Source organism: Trematomus bernacchii, unplaced genomic scaffold (assembly GCF_902827165.1).
Source record: "Trematomus bernacchii unplaced genomic scaffold, fTreBer1.1, whole genome shotgun sequence".
NCBI classification, from domain to species: Eukaryota; Metazoa; Chordata; class Actinopteri; order Perciformes; family Nototheniidae; genus Trematomus; species Trematomus bernacchii.
In genome coordinates, this window is record NW_022987723.1 from 279,470 (window position 1) to 301,804 (window position 22,335).

General features: G+C 43.3%; 2 protein-coding genes across 2 annotated transcripts; both read left to right on the forward strand.

The window, feature by feature from the left end:
• Positions 1-826: 826 nt before the first annotated feature.
• LOC117493788 (enhancer of rudimentary homolog) lies at positions 827-5,362 on the forward strand. The gene is made up of 4 exons (XM_034144364.1): positions 827-950; positions 2,182-2,269; positions 3,987-4,107; positions 5,101-5,362. Exons 1-4 carry the CDS (start codon positions 948-950, stop codon positions 5,201-5,203), a joined length of 315 nt encoding a protein of 104 aa, XP_034000255.1. The 5' UTR covers positions 827-947; the 3' UTR covers positions 5,204-5,362.
• A 1,786-nt stretch (positions 5,363-7,148) lies between these two features.
• si:ch211-168d23.3 (BRD4-interacting chromatin-remodeling complex-associated protein) lies at positions 7,149-16,617 on the forward strand. The gene is given in 17 exon segments (XM_034144394.1): positions 7,149-7,193; positions 8,227-8,272; positions 8,408-8,450; positions 8,655-8,720; positions 9,206-9,250; positions 9,252-9,859; positions 9,861-10,002; positions 10,004-10,528; positions 11,403-11,618; positions 12,034-12,230; positions 12,310-12,431; positions 12,799-12,956; positions 13,228-13,280; positions 13,835-13,983; positions 15,220-15,314; positions 15,730-15,832; positions 16,013-16,617. Coding segments are annotated over 16 exon segments (3,168 nt in total). The 5' UTR covers positions 7,149-7,193; positions 8,227-8,231.
• The last annotated feature ends 5,718 nt before the right edge of the window (positions 16,618-22,335 follow it).

Genomic DNA, 22,335 nt, shown 5'->3' on the forward strand with positions numbered 1-22,335 from the left:
TTATGTACTTATTTCCACATTATTCTTTTATTCTTTTATTCCTCTATTCATTTCCAATTTATTTATTTTTTATTATTTATATATTCCTGTATTTATTTATCTATTTGTGTATTTATTCTTACATTTATTTATGCATTTATTTATTACTTTATTCATGTATGTATTTCCACATTTATTTATGTATGTACTTATTGCTAAATGTATTTATTTCTACATTTATTTTGTCTTTTATATATTATTATTTTATTTATTTTTTCAGCTGTATTTATTTCTGTATTTATTTCCACATTTATTTATTATTTTATTTATTTATTTCTGTGTTTATTTATTTCTGTATTTCCGTATTTTGTTATGCATTTATTTATTATTGTATTAAAATATTCCTCTATTTATTTCCACATTTATTTATTTATGTACTTATTTCCACATTATTCTTTTATTCTTTTATTCCTCTCTTCATTTCCACATTTATTAATTTTTTTATTTATATATTCCTGTATTTATTTATCTATTTCCGTATTTATTCTTACATTTATTTATGCATTTATTTATTAATTTATTCCTGTATTTATTTCCACATTTATATGTTCTATTATTGATGTATTCCTCTATTTATTTATGTATTTATTTATTTATATATTCCTCTATTTATTTATCTATTTCCGTATCTATTCATACATTTATTTCTGCATTTATTTATTTATAATTATTTAGTGTTCTGTCCTCAATACTTGTGTACTGTTTAATTTTTTAGTATTGTTTTCTCCTTTATTTATTGTCCGTTGGTTTGTTTGCTATCTATGCGTCAGTGAACTGTTACCTGAGCAAAATGCCATGTGACCCCAGTAATAACTAGCCGGTTGTTCTTCCGGTGTCACAGTCTAACTCCTCCGTGAAGAAGAAGCAACGAAGAAGAAACGGACCTGCTCTGAAAAACTATCAAAATCATGGTTAGTACGTCTTGAAACTATATTTAGATCATATATGTCTTTGTTTTCTTGAAGGCCTTTGCTAGTCTGATCCACTGTGTCGTTTTTATTTTATATGAAGACGTTAAATAGCTAAATAGCTGAATGCTAACGTTAGCATCAATGTGGTGGACGTTTGAGCAGCTGCAGAAAATAAACCTCAATTTGAGACTGATAAAAATAAGATGTACTGCTACATACCTCTGTGTATATTTCACAGTTATTATACTATTCAACTACTTCCTTATCGCTTTGAACCAATGTCGGCTAACAGCTAATGTTCATGAAGATTCAGCTCAGGTGTGCGCAGTACTCAAATGATGTACTTAATTAGCAATGCTAACGTGTCAAAGTACTCTGTAAAAGTCATGCATTCAAATTAGCACTATCGTATTTGTATCAATATATACTTTAAGTACCAATAACTTGTTATGCACAATGGGCCATTCAAGCACTATATATTTTAATTATTGTATTATAGTTATTGATGCATTTATGTGTTCATCTCTTCAATGTTGCACTTGGTAAATGTGGGCTTTATTGGATATCTTTTTATACTAGTGGGTAGCTTAACCTATAAACTATATAATCATCTATCAGTTGATTTATATTCTGTATAAATAATAGTAGTAAGTAACTTTACCTGTAAAATAATTGTAGAGGAGTAAAAAGAACAATCGTTGCCTACAAAATGTAGTGCAGTAAAAGTATAAAGTAGCATACTGTGAAAATACACAAGTGAAGTACCTCCATTTTTACAGTACTTTAGTAAATGTACTTCGTTACATTACACCACTGGGTGTGCATTTTTTTGCTTAGTGATCTGGAAAAACACAGATTTGTCTTGGGTTATTGGCTATACCCTTATCTTACAAGGGTAGCTACTTGTTAAGGGAACAACATCAAACAAAACGGGACTAATGGAGGTAATCGTTAATTATTGAACTGATAATATTCCTCTGTAAGACCTAAAGCATCATCAGTGGTGGAAAGTGGCTGAGTATATTTACTAGAGGTACTTTTACTTCAGTATTTCCATTTGCTGCTATTCCTACTTCACTGTTTGAGGCAAATTGACTTTTTATCCAGATACTACTTTTGCTCTAGCTACTAGCTACTTTACCGATTCAGATTAATACAAAACAAAGATCAATAAACTACAATAACATATATTTTAGGTGTGAGTTTTAAAAGTGTGTGTGTGTGTTTTCAGTCCCACACCATCCTGCTGGTGCAGCCCACCAAGAGACCAGAGGGGAGGACGTACGCTGACTATGAGTCCGTCAACGAGTGCATGGAAGGTGAGGCGATGGTGCTTCCTGTTCTTTTGAAGAATATGTATATATATATACTTGTATACCCATAATCGTCCCACAGAGGGGACATTTACATTCTGCATTTGACCCATCCTAGTGTTGGGAGCAGTGGAACTCGTTCACTCCTACAGTCACCTCTAATGACATTGCAGCATGATATAATATCCATTACAGGCATTTACTTTATGAATAAAAAGGCAGATTTACTTTTTATTTGTGTCTTGTGTTTGAATATGCCCAAGCGTTCTCTTTCTGTAAAAGCCGCAACGGCAATCTTATCTGAGTGTTCCACTTTCATTGAACTTCCAATCTAGCCTGAGTCTGAATTTTAAACACTTTTGTATGTATTTGTTCAGCTTCTGTATACTTGCATAAGGGTGTTATGGTTATTTTGGGGAAGACGGTATGAATGAAACCACCCACCAGGCACGTTCATATTCCAAGTAATTTGAGAAATAAGTAATTACATTTTTTAAGTGATTTTTAATTTCTTCTAAATCTGGATTAATGCCAGTGAGTGTCTGCACGGCCAAAGTGAGGTTGCACCCTCTTACATTCCCCTTAGCTGTTGGACTGTGCAGCACAAGCAGAGGCGCGGGAAGGTATTTTGAGTGGGGGTGCTGAGGTGCTGTCCGATGTGCTAATTACGCACGAGGGGGGGGGGGGGGGTGACGTTGACATACACCGAGCAAAACCACACACACACACAGTGCATAACAATGGACTCCAGTGCACGCTATTACGGGCACTATAGAGCACACACAAAAGCGTGAGCACACACACACACACTATTAAGATGTCAAATGTTATTTTACCAACAATGTGGAATTTACATTCATTGAAGTAGGCTATCAAGGCGTTGCTATTTCCTGGCTACATATTACACAGATTCTGCGTAATAATGCCCTGCATCTTCTATTTCAATCTTTTTAGCAGATTTAGCGTTTTTAGTGAGAAAGAATTCCGAGATACGTTTTTGCGCCATGTCAGTTACTCGTCACTTGTGTTGTGCGTCACGTTAAAAGTAGCCGACTAAAAACGAACAAAACACTTTTTTTCCACATCTTTTTTATTTTTCTTCCCTGAAGCTAAATAATTAATTATATAGTTTAAAATTATCATTTCAATAATAATATAAAATATATCTCGGGCACAATGAAATGAAATTAAAAAAAATAAAATTTGCGGACAGAGGAGCTCTGCCTGCCTGCCGCTAGGGGGTGCTGCAGCGCCCTCAGCACCCCCCTTCCTGCCCCCTGAGCACAAGGCCAGACAATTCATATATGGCATTTTGCAAAATACACATTTGCAAATGGGAAAAGTAAATTGAGTACTTTGAGGGGCTGATGCCAGAAGTAGAATACCAGCAAGCAAAGACCAGCACAGAGTATAACATATTGAAACATTTCCCTGTAAGCTCAGTCTGTGCAGAAGGTGTAAATGTGGCTTTACAGTTATTCTCCACATAAATGGATAATCTTGTAGTTATTGGAAGGTTTTGGAGAGCAGCTGTAAAGCACATGTCAGCTGAAAGCAAACACAAAAACAAAATAAGTTAATATCAAACACCTGGGAGACGTTACTACAGTTTTAACATAATCATTAATCAGCATAAGGGATCAAAACCGTATCCAGTTAAGTAATCCATTTGTCTTTTGAAATGCTGATGTTTAACATTGATGTGTGATCTCTTGTATCTCAGGTGTGTGTAAGATGTACGAGGAGCATTTAAAGAGGATGAACCCCAACAGCCCGTCGATAACGTACGACATCAGCCAGCTGTTCGACTTCATCGATGACCTCGCCGACCTCAGCTGTTTGGTGTAAGTTTAACAAACGGGTGACATCATCAATCTGACTGTAATTCAACCCTTTGATTGTCTCCCAGAGGCCACTGATTATATTTTAAAGTCATGAACAGGTTTAGGATATTGGAACTGAAATACTTGTATTTCAAAGCCCACCAGGATACTCAAGTCTCTTGTATAAAAGCAACATTGAAGTCTCATGTCTTGTGTTGTAATTCATGGATTTATAGACGAGGCAATTAGTAAAAATGTCATGTTTATATGAATATTGTATTTTAATGTTTTATTGTATCTTTATATTGCAAATTAATACTTAAACTTCTATATGGTTTATATATATATATATATATATATATATATATATATATATATATATATATATACACACACACACACACACACATTAGGGTGGTCCTTAGTGCCATGTACATTTTCAAATTCATTTATTTTAAGCTCAAGCTCCAACCACCGGAATTCGTTATGATAGTCAAGAAAACTCTCCTGGTGAATTTTATTCAAATTCCAACAACATTTACCCCTCCCTCATCAACCTTGAAGTTTAGCCTCAGTAGGGTGGTCCTTAAAATGTAAAGTCTAAGCTCCAACCCCCAGAATTCATTCTATTAGTCAAGAAAACTCTCCTGGTGAATGTTTTCCTCAATCTGACAACATGTACCCCTCAATCTGACAACATGTACCCCTCCCTCATCGACCTGGGCTGCCACACCAGCAGCCACGGTGCTGCAACTGAGGCTAACCTTCCAGGTCGATGAGGGAGGGGTACATGTTGTCAGATCGAGGAAAACATTCACCAGGAGAGTTTTCTTGACTAATGGAGTGAATTCTGGGGGTTGGAGCTTAGACTTTCCCACTTTCAATTTTAAGGACCACCCTAATATATATTAATATGTTTTTATTATTTAATCTTATATTGGAACATTTTACCCATTTTCTTCCTGGTTTTAAATAAAATATTCTGATAGATTAAATATGATATTCTGTGTGCAGGTACCGCACGGACACGCAGACGTACCAGCCGTACAACAAGGACTGGATCAAGGAGAAGATCTACGTGCTGCTGCGTCGCCAGGCCCAGCAGGCGGCCAAGTGACGCCTCTGTTCTGTAACTGCTGTTCAAATGGTTCAAGTGACGTGTTTTCACAAGTTTTTAACAACGTTTTTTAAAAGGTTTTTTTTCTCATGAATCCGGAGGTGCATTTTGTATTTTAATGTTTGCCTTATTAATAAAGATTTCGTTTAAATAATGAAAGTGTCTCTTTTTCTTATTGGGCCCAATGTATTCCTTCTATCCTCTATATAGTCTTTTTCTATATTCCTAATTTCTCTCCATGTTTCTGTTTATCTCTTGAATAGCTTGTAGAAAAGTGCTATTTAGATTTTGATATGACTGCCTGGTAAACGGGTTTAGTTTCCTGGAATATTTAAATATCTATGAAATGATATTTCTCTCTAGAGATTCTTTAGTGGCTTAACTTTTCTTTTTTCCAAGCACAATGTTCAAAATGTGAAATATGCTTTTAATGGCAACAAATCGCTCTAAAAGAAAGTACAGCTTGTAATTTTCCGCTCAATTCTTCCAACTGGGTTATTGACCCCTGTATTCATTTTTTTGATATGGAGAAAATATTCCGTTTTCTGGGCTTTCCAAATATCTTAAGGGATTACAATAAGATAACGTTTTAGTTATAGGGGTAAATGTGCTTGCAGTCTTCCTCCTTCTGGCACAAACACAGTGGCCCATTGGCTCGTCTTATAAATATTGATTTCAAACAAGTCTGCCTGAGAAACTATTTACAGTTGCCTTAAGGGCACAACAGAAACAAATCAATAAAACGCACCTAAGAAACATCTGGATGAAAGAGCTCCACACTGAAGAGCGGGACATTTGAAGACTCTCTGCCGCCTAAGGAGCTCCCTCCTCGGCCAGCGTCCTCTCATGCATAGCCTCCTCACGGTACTATTTTTTTTACCACCTTTTGTGTTATGATCGGCTCTCCCAGTCTGTTTCTCACACCCACCCTGGTACCCCCCCTCCTCCTCTTCCTCCTCCTACACCCCCCACCTCCCCCTCTCCTCCTTTAGCATCTGAAAGGACCGCTGAGTGAGAATCGATGGCGCAGAGGCCCGCTTGACAGGACAATAAACCACAAAGAAGGGGTGAGTTTTTCTCTCCTCTTCCCTCCTCTCGCTTTGTTTTTTCTCAATTGCGGAATTACTCTTAACGATGAAGGGGAATGGCAGCGTGGAAATCATATTTATCACAGGGCATCTTTTGTTAGCGCGATTTGATTTACACTAGGCGACACACACACACTCTCTCACACAGTCTCGCAGATAATCATAATAAACAGCAGCAGAAAACAGCGGCATCCTGCACCGTTTGGAGCGTTAATCTCACTTGGACACACAGTCACCTTACGTAACCTACAGATGCACCCTGCTCCATGCTGCAGCTTCATGGATGAGGGTCGTTCTGCTGGATCTCATTGGGCGATGCGGGCACCTGGAGGGTGTCAATGCGGGGGTCGTGGTGTAAACAGAAATGTGTCAGTAGTAGCGGGGAAGGAGCAGAAGGATTGTCTGTTTTTGCAAAGCACCTCCCCTGCAACATTTGCGCAAAACAGTGCGTAATGCTGGGTTGAACACATTGCGTTCAGCCATGAGGAAGCACACATCCAAGACGCATGGGAGGGGGGGGGGGGGGATTGTTTACAGCTCATGTCTGCAACAATAGCTCTCATTTCCCCCGTCAATATGATGAGATATGTCTGGAGAAACCGGATGTATTGATGTAGTGTCTCACCGTGTTTGGGCTGTGGTAACCTCAAGTGACCTGCTGACAGCATGTGGTGTTTGTGCCCCCCCCCCCCCCCACTCCATCATTTCCTCCCCCTCACCTGCAGGCTCCCCATCCACCGTGCCCAGCAGCAGCAGCGATGTCCCCGCAGCAGAGGGGGGAGGACCCGGGCCTGGCAGCAGCCCTCCCCCGCCTCCTGGCTCCGCAGCCCGGCCACCTCCTCCCATGAGGCCGCCACCAGCTCTCCGCTCTGCCGCTCTGTATGGAGCCTCTCACTTATGAAGTAGGTCCATTCACACTGTGAGGGAGAGAAAACATGAATGAGAGAGTAGAGTGGGTGGGATGATGAGAAATGAAATCTTTGTTTATATTTAAATTGTCCACTGATTCCTGTCCTGAGACTACCCTTTATTTTATGTTTTCATACTGAAAAATGTACACTTTTCTCAGTTTTATACCATTGTAAATTGAATTCCTCTGCTTTTTGGATTGTTGGTCAGCAACATAGAGCAGTTTAAAAATGGCTCCTCAGGCTCTGGGAACTTTGTTTACTTCCCTAACATAGTGACATCACTATGTAACACACCTATTGGCAGGCGCTCCAACACATTGTACGTGATAGACTATAAAGTAGAGACACTACATACTGATATACACCTGAACATCAGCAGGAGAGGACTCTTTAAAGTAGAGACACTACATACTGATATACACCTGAACATCAGCAGGAGAGGACTCTTTAAAGTAGAGACACTACATACTGATATACACCTGAACATCAGCAGGAGAGGACTCTTTAAAGTAGAGACACTACATACTGATATACACCTGAACATCAGCAGGAGAGGACTCTTTAAAGTAGAGACACTACATACTGATATACACCTGAACATCAGCAGGAGAGGACTCTTTAAAGTAGAGACACTATATACTGATATACACCTGAACATCAGCAGGAGAGGACTCTTTAAAGTAGAGACACTACATACTGATATACACCTGAACATCAGCAGGAGAGGACTCTTTAAAGTAGAGACACTACATACTGATATACACCTGAACATCAGCAGGAGAGGACTCTTTAAAGTAGAGACACTACATACTGATATACACCTGAGAATGAGCAGCATAGGGCCCCTTTAAACTTGAAAAAGCAGCATGTTGTTATTGGAAGTTTTACAAATTTAAATGGCCAACTATGATAACTTAAACCCAAAAAATATCAAATGTTATTTGCAGCCATATTAACAGTAAATATGTGTTTAATGCTGAATTATCCTTTTAATCAAATGATTAAAATATGATTGAATTCTCAGTTGACATGGAGGATGAAGATGGGACTTGTCTACTTGATGTTTTGTGGTAAGTCTGTCTGAACATCATTCATAAGTATTTATTATTATTTAGTTATATAGGATTGAACGTGGTCTAATGTCCTCTTAATCCATAGTTTGCACAGAAACAGATCTTTACTCTGACTTCTCTCTGCGTTCGCAGTGACCCCCAAGCCCTGAACGACTTCCTTTATGGGACCAATGAGGTAACAGAGGAGAGTTAAATAGAGAGCGACTCAAATAAAGAAATCAATAAGTGCAAATGAAGAATTGGAGATGGGATATTTCTTGGCCCGCCGCCGTGTGAAAGGAGGGCTGGCGCTGGGAAAATGTGAAAGAGAGTTGTAATGTAATACTGCGATAATTTCTCACCCAAACAAAACATATAAACGTCTGATTTCCTCCCCCAGCTGCAGACTGAAGACCTGCTCATTAACCCCTCCTCTGGGGGGGGTTCACTCTTCACAGACGCCCCGGTGAGGATCCAGACAGCAGCGTCACTACAACCTGCTTCTGTCCCGGGAGAGGACTTTATTTCTGATTCTGTGCCAGGAAACTGACAAATGTTATTTCAGAAATATAATACCGAATAAAAAACAGATCCAAATTTGCGATACATAGAAAACCTGTAATACCTGTCTCATTATTATTACCTTACTGTAGCGTTTGAGCAATAATCTGGTTTACATCGGTATCTTTATTAATACTCATTCACTACCATATCAATTGTTATATAAACATACATATTTATTGTTAGATATTATAGTACAAAGCGCACATTATTACGTAACTGCTCCTGTTAATAATGTATACTTTATTATAATGTATTTTGTGTTCGTATTGCAATTTTTTCTTATGATTACAAAACTATTTGTATCAAAATGTTTTTTATTGCACATTTGACTTATATTTACTTATAAAACTATGTTTATAAAATATGATCCTCCTCCTCATCCTGCAGAGCCCCGGCTCTCTGCTTGGAGATGGCAGCGACCCCCCGGACTCGCCCCCCCCCCGGCTGTGTGGATCTGTCCTTCCTGGAGGAGGCGCTCCTGTCCTCTCCGGAGGGTGAGGAGGACCCCGAGGAGGAGCTGGGGGGGACGACACCTGTGCAGACTGGATATGAGGGGAAGAAAGGGGGGGTGCAGTGTGACATCCTGCAGCAGAGCCTCCAGGAGGCCCAGATCACGGAGCAGACCATGGCTCTGGATCCCGGGGGGGATAACCTGTCGCTGTACTCGCCCCCCTTCATACCCAGGGACACCCAGGCAGCGGTGGACCCCCCCCAGCCCTCCCTGCTGGCTGTGGGGCCCAGCTGCCCCTCCCTGAAGCCGGCCGCCCAGCTGATGGGGCTCCTGCCTGGGAACGTTTTCCCCGAGACCTTCTCTCTGAGCTCCATGATCCTCCACAGGGCCGTCCCCAGGCCCCTCCCCACCCCCCTCCTGAGGGCCCCCGTCCCCCTCCTCATCCAGTCCAAGCTGCCAGTCAGCATCCAGCCCCGTCTGGTCCAGATCAGCCCAAAACCACCGGGGCAGAAACAGAAACAGAATCAGGCTCCGAGTCTCACCTTCGTCCCCGGGGCCGCCTCACCCAACATCGTACTCTCCCCCCCCCCCTCAGAAGCCTGTGGCCCCCCCGGCCCCCCCGCAACCCCCCCTCCCCAAACAGCTGAGCCTGCAGCTGGTGAACCCCGGATCCTTCCTGCTGCAGCCTCACATCTTCCAAGGCCACAACCAGTACCTTCTCCAGGGCCGGGCCCCCCGTCACTATCTCCCAGCATGCAGCTCGGCCCCTGCTGGGGTCCTCCGCCGGTGGCCCTCAGATCCTCACGGTGCCCCCCGCCTCCACCCCTCAGATCCTCACGGTGCCCCCCCGGCAGCTGAACTTCAGCTTCACCTCGCCTGCAGGGCAGCTGGCGCTCCGGCAGGTTCTTTCCGGACCCTTACAGCTGCAGTCAGGGGCCCCGACTGTCTTCCAGATGCCAGGGGCTTACGCTGCGGGGGGGCCGTGTAGCACTCTGGTCCACGGCCCGGCGCTCGGGAACCACATCACCCTGATCAACAGTTCAGGGGTTCTTCCCCCCGACCTCACCTCCATCTCCATTGTTAACGGACCCTCGGTGGTACAGGGGCGGCCCTTTGCTGCACGGGCCCCTGCTCTACAGACTGAGGGGCCCCTGAGCCGGCAGCAGGCCTCTGTGGTGCTGCTGCCTGAGAGAGCGGTGCAGGAGGAGAGGGGCCCCGAGGAGATGGGCCCCGAGGAGACGCTGCAGCAGATCCTACAGGTCAGAACAAATAATTAGTAGTTCACATTGGTTTCGCTACACATGTCAGAGTAGTCTGCCTTCTTGGAGACCCTGAAAAGAGTCCTGTATGGGGTCCTGTATGGGGTCCTGAAGGGGACTCCTTAGTCTTGCTGGGAGACTTCAACGCACACGTGGGCAATGATGGAGACACTTGGGGGGGGGCGTGATTCGGAGGAACGGCCCCCCTGATCTGAACCGGAGTGGTGGTTTGTTAATGGACTTCTGTGCTAGTCATGGATTGGCCATAACAGACACCATGTTCGAACATAAGGATGCTCATAAGTGTACGTGGTACCAGAGCACCCTAGGCAGAAGGTCCATGATCGATTTTGTTATCGTATCATCGGACCTGAGGTCATGACCGAAAGAACGAGGTCGCGGATACAAGTGGCCGAGATGGGTTTTCTCCGCAGGGTGGCTGGCGTCTCCCTCAGGGATAAGGTGAGGAGTTCAGTCATCCGGAGGGAGGGACTCGGAGTCGAACCGCTCCTCCTTCACGTCGAAAGGAGCCAGTTGAGGTGGTTCGGGCACCTAGTAAGGATGCCACCTGGGCGCCTCCCTAGGGAGGTGTTCCAGGCACGTCCAGCTGGGAGGAGACCGAGGGGTAGACCTAGGACCAGGTGGAGGGATTATATCTCTTGGCTGGCCTGGGAGCTGGTTGATGTGGCCACCTTTAATGGCACCTTTAGTCAAAAGTCCAAGGTGATGTCTTCAATATCTCGTCAGTCCAAAACTCTAAATATGTTCACTAATATAATCAAAAGCGTGTAATACAGTCACATCATGATGCCCTGCTGCCCACGATGTGCTGCTCAAATATTTGACATAAACACTGATGCTTGTTTTCCTTCAGGTCCTGCAGCCGGTGACGGTGCAGCCCCCCCCTGCAGAACTACAGTCCCCCCGCCCTCCTGCAATCACCGTCCTGCAGCCCCCGTCTGAAGCCCCGCTGCCCCCCCACCCGGCTGAGGAGAAACTCCTGATGCCCCCCATAGATGTGACCACCTTAGAGGAGGAGGCGACCCCCCTCATGAGTCAGAACGAGGCCTTTATCCAACATCTGCAACAGGTCAGAGCCCAAACCCGTCATACTGATCTGATCAGTATATATATATATATATATATATATATATATATATATATATATATATATATATATATATACTGATCTGATCCATTTGAATATTTAGGTAAAAGTACCTCTCGTGTTTTTTTATATTTGGTCTTTGAGGGGAGGAGACATGACAAGCTCTTTAGTCCCTTAACGGTTTACAAATGTAAATACTGTCATCATTGTTAGCACTTATTTTATGTATTTTTTATTTCCTTTTATTTTTATTCTAGTTATTCCAACTTATTTTGAATACTTATTGACTTATTTATTTTATTAATAATATCATTCTTTATTTGTTATTTTGTTATTATTCATTATTTGTTATTCTCTAATTGATTTAAGTGTCAGAAAATGTGTCTCTCCTCCACAGGCAGCTCTGAGCCCCCCTCTCTCCTCTGAGCTGTTGGCTGCAGACCTGCCGATGGAGACCCTCTCCTCCCCGGACAGAGAGACCCCCCCCCAGAGCCAGGACCCCGTGGTCCAGAACCTGGAAGCTTCTCCGATCCCCCTCAACCCCAAAGACACGTCTCTCAGCCTCCCCCCCTCCCCCCTTCAGGACGCAGAGAGGCAACGTTTCTCCCCCCTCGTCCCCCCTCAGAGTTTAGACCAGATCCAGATCCATGTCTCACAGGCCTCGTTTCCCCAGAACCAGCTGCAGGTCCAGTCCTCTGTCTCCCAGCCTCCGTCCCCCCCCCCAGCCTGATCCCCAGTCTTCAGGTCTCTCCACAGGAGGAGACCCCCCCCCTGTCCAACAGCACACACAACACAGTGAGTATCAGTACATGCAATCAGGATTACGCAATCAAATGATAAACAATAAACACCCAAGCTAACATCTTAGTAAATATGAAACTAGACTACAGTTACTCTCTCAATGATCAGCTGATCACATGAGGTCTTCAAGGGGGGACGCTACAGGTAAAGCATGTCATGGATATCACCAAGACAAATTGCAACGTATTGAAACTCCCAAAACCCACCAGAACATTAACATTTTATTATTTACTCACCTCAAAATATGGCAATTTTTCCTTCTAACTAATGCTGTTAGTTTTTATATTGAAAGTGCTTACAGAGGAAGTCTGAAGACTTCCATGTCATCTGTAATATAATCACCATCACTGTGTCTCTGCAGAGCCAACAGCTGCCTTGCTCATGGAGCCTGAAGCGTTTCCTCTCCAGCCGTCATCTCCTGCAGCCTGGGGTCATGGTCAGGGTCAGGGTCAGGGTCAGGGGCCCCCAGAGCCCAGAGAGCGGACCCCCACCCTGAGGAGCCTGCAGACCTGCACCAAGGTGAGAAACAGAGGAGACACTCTGTCAGTGTAATAGATATGACAAGTCATGGTTGATCCCCATATTAGGGGCTTAACATCAGCAGGACTATGAAATCATTCAACTTAAAAAAATACTTTTATTGAATATAGCTCATCAGTGCTTCCCACACTTAGACTATTTTAAATATATAAATAAATTGAAATGCTTAACTTAATATTTGGCAACTTAAAACACAATGAATGCTCGTGCAAAAGTTAGTTTTGAATAAAAAGTGTTTGTTTTCTGTCAGCCTGCAGATCCTCCACAGAGAGAGAGTCTCACACCAGCAGCACGCAGGCACCGGTGAGAGGGTTATTCATATACTAATAATACACTTCATTTCTAGAGAGCTTTCATACATGATTAGCATTTCAAAGGGAAAACATAAGAATCATTCATTATTATTTTATTTTATTATCAGTGTTTTTATTTGTTAAAGCTGTGTTTACTCCCCCACACACGCAGACACTCAAATCCAGCAGCAGACACTCTTTACGCTGCTATGGACAGTCTAATGTACGTTCTCATAAAATTGAAGTGACTGTTATTTTGTACATTTTATTTAAGTCTTAATGTGTGCACATGTACAAATGTGTCTTTGTCTGAGTATATAATACATATTTGCACACATATTTTTATATACATTTGTTTTTATATTCTGGATTGTGGGAAACAGTATTCCGGTCTCTCTGTCTATACACACAAACGGGAAGATTGACAATAGAGTTTTGACTTTTTGACTTTTATCCATTAATCCTACGCGACTGTATGTATGTTATGTGTCGATGCCGTGTTGCATCACCTCACCAGTCTGCAGGTCCCAGTTCATCTCACTTAGTTTCTGTGTTTCTCTCCAGGTTCCAGCAGCGGTTGTGTTCGGACCAGGCCTCGGTTCAGGCCTCTCTCTCCGGGCCGGCCTTCCCCTCGCTGCAGGACGCCGTCTCTCGCCTGCTGCCGTTCCACTGCTGCGCCGGAGAGCTGCCGACTCAGCAGCACTTCAACACAGGTCAGGGAACTGCTGGGGACAAGGATGCTTAAACATGTATAAACACATGTAGCCTTTGCTGTCTCTTCAAAATGAACCATGTGTCTAAAATAGGGACAGCAGCTGGCAACTTAAAGGTCACCTATTGTGCAAAATCCACTTCTTCATGTCTCTTCGACATCAACATGTGTCCCCTCTTCTTCATGTCTCTTCTACATCAACATGTGTCTCCTCTTCTTCATGTCTCTTCTACATCAACATGTGTCCCCTCTTCTTCATGTCTCTTCTACATCAACATGTGTCCCCTCTTCTTCATGTCTCTTCTACATCAACATGTGTCTCCTCTTCTTCATGTCTCTTCTACATCAACATGTGTCCCCTCTTCTTCATGTCTCTTCTACATCAACATGTGTCCCCTCTTCTTCATGTCTCTTCTACATCAACATGTGTCCCCTCTTCTTCATGTCTCTTCTACATCAACATGTGTCCCCTCTTCTTCATGTCTCTTCTACATCAACATGTGTCCCCTCTTCTCCATGTCTCTTCTACATCAACATGTGTCCCCTCTTCTCCATGTCTCTTCTACATCAACATGTGTCCCCTCTTCTTCATGTCTCTTCTACATCAACATGTGTCCCCTCTTCTTCATGTCTCTTCTTCATCAACATGTGTCCCCCTCTGTGTAAAGAGACTCTGAAAGTTTCAGGAACAAATATTCTCTCTCTTTTTGTCCTGATCCATTTATATAAAAACCTGTCTGAAAATGAGCTGATCAGATTTTGGCCACTTTATGATGTCATAACGATGTTTTGGCTTGTGTAACCATTAGCCAATCAGCAACCAAGGTAACCCCCCCCCCCCCCACCTTATCACCTGAATCTCCTCCTAGAGCACCATTGAGTTCTTTTTAACCAAATCTCTCTCAGAGGGGCGTGGGGAGGGGCTCCTTATTTTCATCTAAAGTAACAGACAGAGAATCAGCACTTTGGAAACAGGGCTGAAACAGAGGGGATTATGGGATGCTGCAATGATCTGTTTGGTGTTTGGAGCCAAACACTTCAGAGACATGTTTAGTATCTGAGACCTGTAATATATTGATGAAAAACAGTATAATAGGAGACCTTTAGGTTCCTAATTAATGACTTAAATGATAATTCAGTCCCATACATACTTGATGTGTCTTGATGAAGATACCAGCTCAGGGACTTCTCCAGATTCAGAATGTTTTTGTGACTGGAGATGTTTGTGTGCTCTCAGTGGATCAGGAGTTTGAAACGGTGTCAGGCTTCCTGCTGAAACGCACCAAGGACATGGTGAACAAATACAGGCAGCTGCTGGTCCGAGAGGCTCAGGTGAGACCTTGCAGTTATACAAAGCTTTCTTCTTCTACATCTGCACACAAACTGTAAATGTCCCAATTTAATCTCTTTTTCTTGCAATGTATGAGTTTATAATCTCAAGATATTCTAGTTTTTGTTTTGTTAATTTACCTCTCTAATCTCAACAAACCTCGATGGATACTTTATGTCGACCTAACACACTGTCGTATAACAGATTTAGTTTTCTGAGGACTGTTTGGAGCAAATCTAGATATTTGTGTGTGTGTGTGTGTGTGTGTGTGTGTGTGTGTGTGTGTGTGTGTGTGTGTGTGTGTGTGTTGTGTGTGTGTGTGTGTGTGTGTGTGTGTGTGTGTGTGTGTGTGTGTGTGTGTGTGTGTGTGTGTGTGTGTGTGTGTGTGTGTGTGTGTGTGTGTGTGTGTGTCCGCAGCAGGAGAGTCCGTCTGCAGAGATGGTGATGTTGGAGCGTCTGTTCCTTCAGGCCGAGCGCTGTGCGTTAGTGGAGGACAGACGGAGGGTCCGCAGAGACCCCGGTCAGTACACACGTACACACGTACACACGCACACACACACACACACACACACACACACACACACACACACACACACACACACACACACACACACACACACGCACAGAGAATCAGCACTGAAAAACAGTATCATAGGGGACCTTTAAAGTGTGTTTGACCTCCTGCTTCCTGTCCCTGCAGAGTCCTTCCTGTCGGCCATGACCCCCTCCTCGTCTTCCCTCCCCCCCTCCTCCCCCCCGGCCTCCTGGTCCCGGCTCTCGGACCGGCCCCCGGGTCTGAAGACGTACCGCTCCAGCTCCCGCGGGGCCCTCAGACTCACCATCAAGCACGAGTCCGGCTCCAGGAAGGTGGTGCACAACTCCGCCTGCGAACAGGGCCTCAAACGGGACCACAAGGGGCAGCTGACCAACGGGGGGCCCCACCCTCTTCTTCTGGGCCCCCACCCTCCTCTTCTGGACCCCCACCCTCCTCTTCTGGCCCCCCAGGAGACCCCTAACGGAGCCCACCCTCCAGAGGATATCCCCGACACAGATTCCAAACTAAAACCTCTCCCCACACCGCAGATTAAAGGCTCTCCTCACAGAGAAGTCAGCGCCCCGAAGGTAAAATGCTCCCGTCCGGAAGCCCCCCTCCCTCGCCCGCTGCAGGAGGACCCCCTGCTGAACGAACACCTGCAGAGCGCCATCGACAGCATCCTGGAGCTGCAGCGCCTGCAGGGGCCCTCAGGAGCCCCCCCGCCGGGCCCCTGCCTGGACCAGGGGGTCAGCAGCGCTCTGCAGCTGTGAGGTAGAGAGAGACTCACAGGAAACACTGAGAGGAGTTTCAGTCGGACCCCCAGAGGTCACTGATTGGTCCGTTTGTCAGATCGTAGAGTCCTGGACCCAGAAATGCGGAGTACCCCAACGTTTTATGATAGAAATGTATAGTACGAGTCCCAAGCTCATGGAAACTGCCGGATGCTAACTTGCATATGTTGGCCAATTTGCACAATTAGCACAAGTTGTGTTAATTAGCATATGCAGTGGTTTTGGCGATTATTGAAAATGCTGAGTCCATTTCCTTTTGGATCCATTGGCGGTATTAACCAGAAAGAGGCCATATTTGTAGTCCCTAGGGGCTGATTTTGATGAATTTTGATGTTGATTTTGAAGTTTTAGTGGACTCTGGATCGTTTGGATTGGACAGATAATAATCATCTTGTTCTCTCCATATCCAATGGTCGCAACACTACTCATGGTAGTCAAAATCAGCCCATTGAGAGTACAAATATGGCCGATTTCTGGTTAAAACTGCCATTTTTTATACTGAAAATGTAAGAAATGGATTCAGTATCCTCAATAACCCCCACCACCATTCCAACATTGTCCAAATCGGACAAGCCATTTGTAAACTGTAGTCCACATCGGCTATAATGCCATTAATGCAACTTATGTGTGCAAATTGCCCAACACATGCAAGTTAGCATCCGGCAGCTTCTATGTGCTGGGGACCCGTACTGTACATTTCTGACATAAAACGTTGGGGTACTCAACATTTCTGAGTTCACAGTGCTGGCAACTAGACTAGATTGTGTGAAAGAAAAAGAGGCGCTATGGAGAGACGGCAGCTCACATGTTACATACTTCTTTTAGATGTGCACTTGTGGAAAAAAGCTCTATGGTTTCAGTGGTAGTTTGGTCCTTCAGAGGTTTTTACGACATTGGTGTGACCTTCATCAGCAGACAGAATATAGTGAGGACACACAGGAGTAGTCTGAGATTATTCAATAGTTTTTTATAAGATTTCTTTCAAAAGTGAAGTTTCTTTAGTGCCAAGCTTCCAGGGTATTTATTTTGATAATCTGTGCCAACGTGTGTGTGTGTGTGAGAGGATCTGAAGAGTGTGTGTGTGTGTGTGTGTGTGTGTGTGTGTGTGTGTGTGTGTGTGTGTGTGTGTGTGTGTGTGTGTGTGTGTGTGTGTGTGTGTGTGTGAAAACATCCTGCTAAATCCCGCAGGCTCCATCGTCTCGACTTATCGAATGAAACTCCAAAGACTTGCTTCACCCTGAAAACACCAGCAGCAAACGCCCGTCTCTTCCCAATAACTGGAGTCTGTGTTTTTGTTCAAAAAAGAAATTCAGCAGTCGTGCTTAGTGTGTGTTTTTTAAACGTTTGGATCCACGCTGGAGTCTGACTGTGAAATAAGGGGGGAGAGAAGTTTATGTATTAACATGCAAGCAATAAAGACTAATGGTTGTTAGGAGAGGAGGAAGAGGAAGAGGAGGAGGAAGATTGTTTTTCAGGATTGAGAGAAGCTTGTTTTATCATCGAAACACGTGTAGTTTAGATATTGCAGTTCTTTTCTAGACAGACAGCCTCTCTGCATCATCAAACAGCCTTTGACCAAAAAATCGAAAGGAATAATCCGCATTCACGCCTTTTATTTATTTATTTTCACGCAGCCATTGTGGAGCACTATGTTTTTTTTTTGGCAGCATCTTAATGTGACAATCTTATTGGTTTGTGTGAAAATGTGAATTCTGTTGATACGAGTCACGGAAATATTCTATGTCGTTGGGTTTTACCTTGAAGGTCAAAAAGTTAAACCTGCAAATTCATTTTTTTGTAATATAAAATTGAGATTTAGCTTTTTAAAGGGGTCAAAGTTTTGACTTGCAAATTGTAAAATGTTTAGAATATGCCTTATTGTTAATTCAGTGTACCTTTAAGGAAATGTACGGAGGCCGACAGGTGCAAACGAGCTGAAGCGACCTAAAACTCTTCCACTAGGAGAAACTGCAGTTTTAGAAACAATACAAATATAAAAACACAAATGTGCCAAAACACATAAGCCTCTTTCACACCAAGTACTTTGCCGTACTTAGTTCCCTGCACTTAGTTCCCCCATGGAACTAAAGAGCAGATCGCGTTCACACCGGAATAAGTTCCCTGAGGGAAGATTAGGCAAATGAAGCCGCTGACGTCACTTCTTCTCCTGCTTTGGGTTTACTGGCAGGCCGCAAACAACTTCACGGCATATACTGCCACCCGAAGTCCCCGGTCGGAAGTCCCCGGAGTTGGGGACTGGCTTCAGTAGAAGCTGCTGGGACTCCCAGCAGCTTCTACTGAAGCCTTCCGAGTAAATCGCCAGAACGCCGACACCTCCTCATCCCCACCGCTCCCATGTTTTATTTTGTGTTGCCATAAGTTAGTCTCTCTGCGTTGGTGCGCGGGGCTAATGCTAATAATGCTAATGCCAGCAAATACAATGGCGGCTTCAAAAAACTTTTCAGAGTTTTACGGGGCGTGGTTTGCAATTCGCCCAGCCAATCGAAATTGGTACTTTTTTCTCCCCAGGATAGTACCACCTCTCTAGCAGGCACTAAAAATGGGGGTAAAGTTTCTCTGAACTAAGTTTCTTTTTGGTGTGAACGCAAAATTCCAGGCACTATCGGAACTAAACGGGAAAAGTACGGGTAAAAGTACTCCGGTTTGAAAGCGCCTATAAAGAAACATCTTCACCAACTTGAGGAAACATGCGCAGCGTTAAATCGGGGCATTAAAGAAATGTTGCAATAAGCTAAGAAAGCAACAGATATAAACGTATGATAAAGTCGGTCAACTGTCTCTACCTGAAATGTTTTATGGGCTTATTTTAACAATGTGATCACATGACTCCTTCTGATGTTACTGCAGATCTGCTGTAAGCTAGCTAGATAACGTAGCTAACCTTCAGATATACTGACCAACACTTACAGTTATGAGACGACTAACTCTGAGACAGAGACAGTTGTTCAGCTTTATGATCCTGAACGTCACCAAGGTCCCAGCTGTGTGCGTCACTTTTTAGTGTCCCCTGGGCCGTTTCTCAATGTCGAGTAAAGCTGCTCCAGAGCCACTATTTCAAGTATACTACGTCATCGAGTGGCGCCGAAGGACTGTTTAAATGCCCAGCATTCGGCGCCACTCGATGACGTAGTATACCTGAAATAGTGGCTCTGCAGCAGCTTTACTCGACATTGAGAAACGGCCTCGGAGTGTTTCTCAATGTCGAGGACGCTTGCTTGGTAGCACATGTCCCTCCGAGTCAGGTCCTTCAGAAGCGAGGCAAGAATCCTTCCTAGTCTCGGAAAACGAAGAATTGTGGAACAGGCTAACAGGTGTGCAGGTGTGCGTCATATGAGAGGCCCCGCCTTAAATGGAGCGCGTTTTCCGCCAAAGATTTGGAAACTGGTCCGTGCGCAAAGCATTGTGGGGATTTTAAGACCGCGGAGTCTACACATGTGCAACCTCGAGATTTCTCGCTACGAAGTACGCCGGGCTCGGTAGAATTCCAAGTATGCTGGACATTGGAACAGTCCTTCGGCGGCACTCGATGACGTAGTATGCTTGAAATAGTGGCTCTGGAGCAGCCTTCCTCGACATTGAGAAACACCCCCTCGGTCTCCCAGCTGTGTACGTCACTCTTTAGTGTCCCCTGGTCTCCCAGCTGTGTGCGTCACTTTTTAGTGTCCCCTGGTCGTTGTGTTTTGAGCTTCTTGCAGCGTTTGGTTTCTGCAGCTTTTAGTAAACGCTGCGCATGTTTCTTCAAGTTGCTGAATGTTTTCTAAATGCTGCATGTGTTGTCAAGTCGCTGAAGATAGTTCTTCATGTGTTTTTGGCTCATTTGCGTTTTTATTTTTGCATCGTTTCTAAAACTGCAGCGCATTTCTCCGAAGTTTTTCGCCGCCGTTGTAGTGCGTCTGCACCTGTCGGCCACCGTAGAAGCAATCTGCAAAGAAATGATCATTAATGTGATGTTTTGATTAACTAACATCTGCTAACTCTTCAAAAACATCCAGATATTTGGGACTAAATCAACAGCCTTGTAATTTCTTTGTGATTTTTCTATATGTAAAATTGTCTTTTTGTTGCAAAGAACAAAAGGAGTAATAATATGCAGTAATTTAGTGTTGAAATCCTCTGTAGTAGTTTGGGTGGACACACACCAGAAGATTCAAAAAGTAGTATTTTGGGAAATACACGTTGATACCACTCATGTTTGTAAGCCGCTAGTTAGCTTAGCATAAACACTGGAAACGGAGGGAAACTGCTAGCCTGGCTCTCTCATGTTAAACGGAGAGACATAAGAGAGGTATCAATCTGTGTTTTAACTATCAGACACTTTAATGCTTTGACAGAATTTGTCCCAAAGTAAATACAGATCTTCGGTGTGTGTGCGCCCTCAGAGGTTTCAGTGTAATGCAGTAAAGATGTCAGAGTGTCTCTCACTCACACTTCTTAAAAAAGGGGAATTTCCAGCAAAATGTTTTTATTTTTTAGAAAGTATTTCCCAGCGTTTGCTCTTATTTCTCCTCTAATACTTTAAAAGTTGTTCAAGAAGAAGCAGCCTCATGTGCCATTGTTATGTGTCAAACACTGACGTTAGAAATGTGTGTTTTCAACATTTTAGGACAAGATGACATCTGCGTGTTGAGCCATTTTAGTATTTATTTGTAAATGTGTTTCTTAATTTATTTTCTGACTGAACTGTGAAACCAGGGGAGATCATAACTCTACACGAATTCAGATACAAAACATTCGACTGACAGATTGTTCTGATGCCAAAATCAAGAGGCCTTAATTCAGCAAGAGTAGATTGTAAAAAAAATAAAGTCATTCTTGACAAAAAAATCCAACTAAAGACTCCTGAAAGTCACGAGTAATTCATATATGAAATGTTAAGAAAAAACGCTTTTGTACTCATTTTTACAGACTATTTATTAAACTGTGATTTTGTAAGAAATAAAAAAATAAACAGTGAATGTGGTCCGGTGTTTTTAACTACATGTGTTTTGAGCCCTGCTTTTTATGATTCTGTCAATTAATCCATGAGTTGTTCGGTCTTTAAAATGTTGATTTCTTAGTGTTTCTAAAAGCCTAGAATTCAGTTTTTAAAGGTCTTGTTTATTCCACAGCTCAAAAGCTATATAGTTTATAGTCATACGAGTAAATAAACCAAAACATATTACATTTAAGAAGATTACATCAGGATTTAAAGGTCACCAATTCTGCAAAATCAACATGTCCCCTCTTCTTCATGTCTCTTCTAAATCAACATGTGTCCCCTCTTCTTCATGTCTCTTCTACATCAACATGTGTCCCCTCTTCTTCATGTCTCTTCTACATCAACATGTGTCCCCTCTTCTTCATGTCTCTTCTACATCAACATGTGTCCCCTCTTCTTCATGTCTCTTCTACATAACATGTGTCCCCCTTCTTATGTCTCTTCAACATGTGTCCCCTCTTCTTCATGTCTCTTCTACATCAACATGTGTCCCCTCTTCTTCATGTCTCTTCTACATCAACATGTGTCCCCTCTTCTTCATGTCTCTTCTACAACACGTGTCCCCTCTTCATGTCTCTTCTACATCAACATGTGTCCCCTCTTCATGTCTCTTCTACATCAACATGTGTCCCCTCTTCTTCATGTCTCTTCTACATCAACATGTGTCCCCTCTTCTTCATGTCTCTTCTACATCAACA

Bases quoted from the DNA above. Each gene is read 5' to 3' on its own strand.
- LOC117493788 (XM_034144364.1), top strand. The intron at 2,270-3,986 runs GTGAGGCGATGG...CTTGTATCTCAG, and splicing joins CGTCAACGAGTGCATGGAAG to GTGTGTGTAAGATGTACGAG. The intron at 4,108-5,100 runs GTAAGTTTAACA...TTCTGTGTGCAG, and splicing joins GCCGACCTCAGCTGTTTGGT to GTACCGCACGGACACGCAGA.